This window comes from Mirounga leonina, unplaced genomic scaffold (genome assembly GCF_011800145.1).
Source record: "Mirounga leonina isolate KUSES-001 unplaced genomic scaffold, KU_Mleo_1.0 Mir_204, whole genome shotgun sequence".
Classification (NCBI taxonomy): Eukaryota; Metazoa; Chordata; class Mammalia; order Carnivora; family Phocidae; genus Mirounga; species Mirounga leonina.
Window position 1 is genome coordinate 13,013,230 of NW_023270513.1, and position 8,412 is coordinate 13,021,641.

Sequence of the window (8,412 nt, forward strand, 5' to 3'; positions counted from 1 at the left end):
ATGTGGGATGACATCAAACTATAAAATTTCTGTACAGCATAGGCAACAATCAATGAAATGAAAAGCTAATCTATGGAATGGGAGAAAATATTTACAAACCATATATCTGATAAGGAGTTAATATCTAAAATATATTAGTAGCTCCTACAATTGAATAACAACATAACATATAATGATTAAAAATGGGCCAATGACCTGGGTATATATTTTCTAGTGAAGCTCCACAGATGTCCAACTGGTGCACGAAGCTGCATTCAACATTACTAATTATCAGGGAAATGTAAAGTAAAACAACAGTGACATCTCGCCTCACAGCTGATAGGATGGCTATTTTTTTTTTTTAAGTAAGTATTGATGAGGATGTGGAGGAAAAAGAACTCTGGTACACTGTCTAAGGGAATGTAAATTGGCACAACCATTATGGAATGTAGTGTGGAAATTTCTCACAAAATTAAAAATAAGATTACCATATGATTCAGTGATCCTACTTCTGAATGTATATTCTAAAGGATTGAAATCAGCATCTCAAAGAGCTTCCTGCAGTCTCCTGCACTGCAGCATCATTCACAACAATGAGGATATGGAAGCAATCTAAATGTCTATTGTCAGATGAATAGATAAAGAAAATGTGATATCTGCATACATTAGAGTATTACAAAAGAAGAAAATCCTGCCATATGTGGCTACATGGATTTACCTGGAAGACAATATACTAAGTAAAATCAGTCACACACACAAAAAGCAATTACTGTATTATCTCACTTACATGTAGAATCTAAAATAGTTAGACTCACATAAGTATAAAGTGGTGATTGCAGGAGCTTGGGAAGAGTGGGAATTGGGGAAGTGATTGTCAAAATGTAAGAAATACCATTTATGTAAGAAAAATAAAAACTGGAGATCTATTACACACCATAGTGCCTATAGCTATCAATATTGTAATGTATACTGAATTTTTTCTAGGTGTGTAGATCTTGTTAACTGTTCTTACCCCAAAAAAAGTAATAATAAAGAAGGTGGGAGGACACTTTGGAAAGTGATGTGATGTCTATGGTCTTGATGATGATGTTGGTTTCATGGCTGTATACTTATCTTCAGACTCATAAAGATGTAAACATTGAATATATGCAGCTTTTTTACATACCAATCATACCTTAATAAAGTAGTACTATTTTATTTACCTTTTTAATTTAAATTTTAGTTAAGTAAGATACAGTGCAGTATTAGTTTCTGGAGTAGAATTCAGTGATTCATCACTTACATACAACAGCCAGTGCTCATTTCAACAAGTGCCCTCTTTATTTTTTTAAGATTTTATTTATTTATTGGGGATAGAGAAAGAAAGATAGCAAGGGAGAGCACAAGCAGTGGGGAGAGGGAGAAGCAGGATCCCCACTGAGCTAGAAGCCTGACATGGAGCTCGATCCCAGGACCCTGGGATCACAACCTGAACCGAAGGCAGATGCTCAACCAACTGAGTCACCCAGGTGCCCCAACAAGTGCCCTCTTTAATACCCATCAGCCATCTACCCCATCCCCCACCCACGTCCCTCCATCAAACCTCAGGTTGTTCTCCAAAAATCATAGGGAATTTCTATTTTTAACTTTTTGAAGAACCTCCAAACTTTTCCAGGCTGGCTGCATCAGTTTGCATTCCCAGTAACAGTGTAAGAGGGTTCCTCTTTCTCTGCATCCTCACCAAAACCGGTTGTTTCTTGTGTGGATAATTTTAGCCATTTTGACAGGTGTGAGGTGGTATCTCATCATAGTTTTGATTTGCATTTCCCTGATGATGACTGATTTGAGCATCTTTTCATGTGTCTGTTAGCCATTAGGATGTCTTCTGCCTATTTCTTAACTGGGTTATTTGGTTTTTTTAGGTATTGAGTTTGAGAAGTTCTTTATAAGTTTTGGATATTAACCCTTTGTCAAATATGCCATTTGCAAATATCTTCTACCATTCCATAGGCTGCCTTTTACTTTTGTTGATTGTTTCCTTTGCTGTGCAGAAGCTTTTCATCTTGATGAAATCCCCAAAGTGCATTTTTGCTTTTGTTTCCCTGGCCTCCAGAGATGTGTCTAGTAAGAAGTTACTACAGCTGAGATCAAAGAGGTGTTCTCTGGATTTTGATGGTGTCTTGTCTCACATTTAGGTCTTTCAAACATTTTGAATTTATTTTTGTGTATAGTATAAGAAATTTGTCCAGATTCATTCTTCTGAATGTTGCTGTCCAGTTTTCTCAACACCATTTGTTGAAGGGACTATCTTTTTTTTTTTTTTTTAACATAACCTCAAGATTTTATTGTCTTCATAATATTAATAAAATATGAAGCTTAGAACTGGATCACTTGGCCCTTTCTCTTCTTATCTCCTCCCAGTTCAAAATGCTTGCATCTCTTAATAGCCAGCATTCTCTTAGATCTGCAATTGGGCTCAACACTTTCAAGCCTCAGCACAATCTTCTTTGTAGTTTTAGCCTTTTTCCAGAAAATCGGCTTAGTCTGCCCACCATAGCCACTCTGCTTCCTGTCATAACGCCGCTTTCCCTGGGCATAAAGAGAATCTTTGCCCTTCTTGTACTGTGTCACTTTGTGGGGCTGGTGCTTGCCACACTTCTTGCAGAAAGTCCAGCGGGTTTTAGGATCATTCACCATGTTTGCAAGAGTGCTATCGGCATGGAAAGAAAGAGCGGGACTATCTTTATTCCATTGGATATTCTTTCCCTATTTGTAGAAGATTAGTTTACCATATAGTTGTGGGTTCATTTCAGGGTTCTCTATTCTTTTCCATTGATCTACATATCTGTTTGTGCGCCATTACAATACTGTCTTGATCAAAACAGTTTTGTAATATAGCTTGAAATCTAGAATCGTGATGTCTCTAGTTTTGTTTTTCTTTTTCAGAATTGCTTTGGCTATTAGTGGTCTTTTGTGGTTCCATACAGATTTTAGGATTGTTTATTCTAGCTCCTTGAAAAACGATAGTGGTATTTTGATAGAGATTGCATTAAATGTGTAAACTGTTTTGGGTAGTGTAGACATTTTAACAATGTTTGTTCTTCCAATCCATGAGCATGGAATGCCTTTCCATTTCTTTGTGTCGTCTTCAATTTTTTTTTTTCATAAATGCTCTATAGTTGTCAGATTACAGATCTTTTACCTCTTTACTTAGGTTTATGCATAGGTGTCTTACTGTTTTTGGTGCAATTGCAAGTGGAAGTGATTCTTTCATTTCTTTTTCTGCAGTTTCATTATTGGTGTATAGAAATGCAACAGGTTTGTGCATATTGATTCTATATCCTACAAATTTACTGAATTCATGTATTAGTTCTAGCTTTTTTTTGTGGAGTTTTTTGGATTTTCTATATAGAGTATCATGTTTTCTGCAAATAGGGAAAATTTGAATTCTTCCTTGCCAAGTAGTTTTAAAAAATAGTTTAGCCACACTAACTGTAGACAAAAAGCAATAATTCATATGATCCCTAACACATTAAGCTTAAGTGACAGTAAAATGGCCACTTGTATTTCCTCATATGTAAATTCTGTGAATGGAGTGCTGACATTTTGCTTATATCCATATCCATATCCATTAGTTCTGTGGCAGATGACATTGTCTCTGTTTCTTTTCTTTGTTGAGAGTTCCTCCTCCTACTCATTCTGTCAAGGGATGGTTGAGTGAATGAGTGGAGTCCAATATATCAAACACGATCCAAGCAAAATGCACCCTAGGAAAATCTGGAGTGGTCAGAAGCCACCACCAATAAAAAACAAAGCCAAAATGAAACACAAGAATAAAATTTATTAAATTAAAAAATTTTAAAAAGGGAGGGCTAGGGGAAGGGTGGCTATAATCTCTCAGTGTGGACAAAGCAGGGTGTTTCAGTTGTTCCTGGGTATATTTTGGTCTGTTTGTTAGAGGACACTACTTCTCAAAATTACTAAGTAAAACTTGTATTTATAAAAAGGTAAATTGAACAGTGAAAAAAGGACTACAGTGAAGCATATATCTATAAAAAAAAATACATGTGAAAAAGCACAAAAAATATGTGTGTAAAAATATAGGTGTGAAAAAATACAAGTGAATAGTGAAAAAAGGACTACAATAAAGCATATATCTATACAAAATATAGGTGTGAAAAAGCACAAAAACATAGATGTAAAAAGGTACTATGATATACTAAACCTCTGGTTGAGATGAGAAAAAGGTAAAAAGAAAAACAGAAAAAACGTAAGAGAAAGAATAAAAAGAAAAAGAGAGTATCATCTGAAAAATAAGCCACGAGACAACGCCTGGAGCTCAATATACAATTTTCCCCTGGCATTGGGATTTTTACAGTCTTTTTTTTTTTTTTAATATTTTATTTATTTGACAGAGAGAGACACAGTGAGAGAGGGAACACAAGCAGGGGGAGTGGGAGAGGGAGAAGCAGGCTTCCCGCCGAGCAGGGAGTCCAATGCAGGGCTCGATCCCAGGACCCTGAAATCATGACCCAAACGGAAGGCAGATGCTTAATGACTGAGCCACCCAGGTGCCCCTGGATTTTTACAGTTTTAATGTGATCCATAGGGTTGTCGTCCTCTTGTTCTTCCAGCCTATCTTCTGGGAGAGGGGCCTGTCTCCCCGTTTCTCAGGTAACACTGCTTGGGTGGAGTTGCCCTGCCCCCTCTCAGGGGGATGGGCTTAGTGAGAACCAGATTACAGTTCTTTTGCTCTCTGGCAGCTTTTTGAGCCTCTTCCAAGGGTCAGAGCAAAAATGGCCACACCCAAACCTCTGGCCCAGAGCAGAGAAATTGCAGTCCGCTCTCTTCACTGTACACTCCAGGACAAACAGTCTCCATTTCTGTGTGTACTGAGGAAAACCACAGCCTCCCATGGTGCACGCCCACAGTGACTCTCTCAGAAGTCTTCCCAGGGGCCCAGGAGAATCCCTGCCCTTTATGCTTCTAAAAGCATGAGCAGCCCAGGCTCTGAGTGTACCCGCAGCTCCTGGGTTTTGTCTGGGCGTTGATCTAGAGCCCTTTCTTTCTTTTTTTTTTTTTTTTTTAAGATTTTATTTATTTATTTGAGAGAGAGAGAATGAGAGAGAGCACATGAGAGGGGGGAGGATCGGAGGGAGAAGCAGACTCCCTGCAGAGCAGGGAGCCCGATGCGGGACTCGATCCAGGGACTCCAGGATCATGATAGAGCCCTTTCCTGGCCACTACCACTCTGAGAAGTTTTGCCCAGTCCCTGGCACAGGCTCCTGATTTTTTTTTTTTTAGTCTGCCCAGAAGAGCGATTCTCAACTGGCCGGCTTGCAGTTTATGGCGATTGGAACTGAGAGACCTTTCCTGGGCTCGCTGACCTTAAGCCACTTCCTGGCTCTCCTGCTCTGGCACTCTGCTGGCCCAGGAAGCCCCTTTGGCTCTGAGGCTTCTCTTACCCCGAGCCCACAATGTTCTATCTATAATTCTGCCTTTTCATTTCCAGAGCTCCTTTCGGAGAGTGATGTCGCTCCCTAGAGCAGATTTCTAAGGGTTCCAATTTTGTGCTCTGGTGTTATATCACTTTTCAGACTCCAGTTTATGGAGGCTCCCTCCCCCTTCTGTTAATCTTCCAATGTCTCCCTGCAGATTCACAACTCCACCCTTCCTACCTCGCAAAAAGCCATGCTTTTCTGCTTGTAGAGATCCAGATACATATTCTTATATCTCAAGCTGATTTCTTGGGTGTTCAGAGTGGTTTGGTAGCTATCCAGCTAAATTCAAGGGATCAGTTGAAACGGGGTCCCCTACTCCTCCACCATCTTGCCTTTCTCTGATCCTGAAATGAATAAACAAATCTTTTTTTTTTTAGATTTTATTTATTTATTTGAGAGAGAGAGAACGAGAGACAGAGAGCATGAGAGGGAGGAGGGTCAGAGGGAGAAGCAGACCCCCCGCTGAGCAGGGAGCCCGACGCGGGACTCCATCCTGGGACTCCAGGATCATGACCTGAGCCGAAGGCAGTGGCCCAACCAACCAAGCCACCCAGGCGTCCCATGAATAAACAAATCTTTAAAAAAAAATAAATTCTGTGGAGAGCATGTGAACACTCAGATACAATTTTGTTTGCTGCAAAATCCGCATGGTAATTTTGATTGCAGCTCATAAAAAAAAAAAGACGTTATTCTGAAATAATTATAGATTGACAGGAAATCCAAAGAAATGTACAAAATGTTTCAATACCAACTCATCCAGATTCCCCCAGCAACAACATTTTGCATACTATAGTACAATATCAAAACCAGGCAATTGACATTTAAACAATCTTAGGCCATATTAAGATTTCACTAGTTATATACTTATTCATTTATGCATGTGTGTGCATATATGTGTGTGTGCATCCATGTGTAGCCCTATACAAGAATTGAATACATTTGTACCATAATGTTATTTTCACCACAATCAAGCTATTTAACTGTAACTTCACCCCATGTTTCCCTGATACTTCTCCTTTTTAGTCACACCTATTAACCCTCTGCCCATCCTTAACCACTGACAACTAGTCTATTATCAATCTCTGTAATTATATTATTTTATAAACTTTAAAAGTAATCATGTAGTAGTGCATTCAAAACTTTTTTCCACTCAAACTAATTTTCTTGGGATTTATATAAGTTTTGCACATACCGAGACTTTTTTGTTTTGTTTTGTTTTTTATTGCAGAATAGTATTCCACAGAATACCATGGTTTCTTTAACCATTCTTCTGTTGAAGTACATTTGGGTAGATTAAAGTTTGGGGCTATTGTAAATAAAGCTGGTATAAATAATCATTCACAAAGTCCTGTGTAAAAGTAAGTTTAGTTTCTGTGGGATACATGCCTAATCCATTTTTAGTATTAGAAGAAACTGTCAAAACCTTTTCACATTCTTACCAGAAAACTATGTGTGACTCAGTTCCTCCAAATCCTTGACTGATTTTGGAGTTAACAATAGATATATAGATATTAGATATAGATTTTTTTTTAATTTGGCTACTGTGATAGGTGTGCCATAATATTTTGTAGTTTTAATTTGAATTTCCATATATATATACCACTTCTTCTTTATCCATTCATCAGTCTCTTTCCATAATTTGGCTATTGTTGATAATGCTGCTATAAATATCAGGGTGCATGTATCCTTTCAAATTAGTATTTTGGTATTCTTCATGTAAATACCTAGTAATGCAATTGTTGGATTGAGGGGTAGTTCTATTTTTAACTATTTGAGGAACCTCCATACTGAATTTGTGTATCAGTTCTAGCAATTTTTTGGTAGGGTCTTTTGGGTTTTCTATATAGAATATCATGTCATCTGCAAATAGTGTTAGTTTTACTTCTTCCTTGGCAATTTGGATGCCTTCTATTTCTTTTTGTTGTCTGATTGCTATGGCTAGGACATCCAGTACTATGTTAAATAAGAGTGGTGAGACTGGATATATTTGTCTTGTTCCTGGCCATTGTGGAAATCTCTCAGTTTTTCTCCATTGAGGATGATATTAGTGATGAGTTTTTCATATATGACCTTTATTATGTTGAGGTATGTTCCCTCTAAACCTAATTTGTTGAGGGTTTTTTTGTTTGTTTGTCTGTTTTTGTTTTTGTTTTTTGAATGGATGTTGTACTTTGTCAAATTCTTTTTCTCCATCTATTGGAATGTTCATATGTTCTTACCCTTTCTTTTATAAAAGTGGTGTATCATGTTGATTGATTTGTGAACATTGAACCGCATTGTAATCCAGGAATAAATCCCACATGATCATGGTGAATGATTTTTTTTTTTTTTTAGTGTATTGTTGAATTCAGTTTGCTAGTATTTTATTGAGAATTTTTGCATCCATGTTCATCAGGAATATTGACCTGTAGTTCTCTTTTATAGTGGAGGGTCTTTATCTGCTTTTGGTGTCAGGGTAATGCTGACCTCATAGAATGAATTTGGAAGTGTTCCTTACTTTTCTTTTTGGGAATAGTTTGAGAAGAAGAGGTATTAACTCTTCTTTAACTGTTTAGTAGAATTCCCCTGTTAAGCCATCTGGCTCTGGATTTTTGTGTGTTCAGAGATTATTTTTTATTACCGATTCAATTTCTTTGCTGATTATCAGTTCAAACTTTCTATTTCTTCCTGTTTCAGTTTTCTTAGTTTATATGTTTCTAGGAATTTATCCATTTCTTCCAGGTTGTCCAATTTGTTGGTATATAGTTTTTCATAATATTCTCTTATAATTGTTTGTATTTCTGTGGTGTTCGTTGTTATTTCTCCTCTCTCATTTGTGATTTTATTTATTTGTTATTTTATTTTATTTATTTTATTTATTTATTTATTATTTATTTTATTTATTTTTAATAAGTCTGGCTAGAGGTTTATCAGTTTCATTATTTTTTTTCCCAAAGAAACACCTACCTCCTCA

The 8,412-nt window shown here is 37.1% G+C and overlaps 1 protein-coding gene across 1 annotated transcript; it reads right to left on the bottom strand.

The window, feature by feature from the left end:
• Positions 1 to 2,334: 2,334 nt before the first annotated feature.
• On the bottom strand, positions 2,335 to 2,655 carry LOC118025964 (60S ribosomal protein L36a-like). The gene has a single exon (XM_035028661.1). The coding sequence runs from the start codon at positions 2,653 to 2,655 to the stop codon at positions 2,335 to 2,337; it is 321 nt and encodes a 106-aa protein (XP_034884552.1).
• Positions 2,656 to 8,412: the final 5,757 nt, after the last annotated feature.

What these genes read in the sequence shown, in the direction of transcription:
- LOC118025964 (XM_035028661.1), bottom strand. Translation starts at nt 2,655, where the DNA reads ATGGTGAATGATCCTAAAACCCGCTGGACTTTCTGCAAGAAGTGTGGC.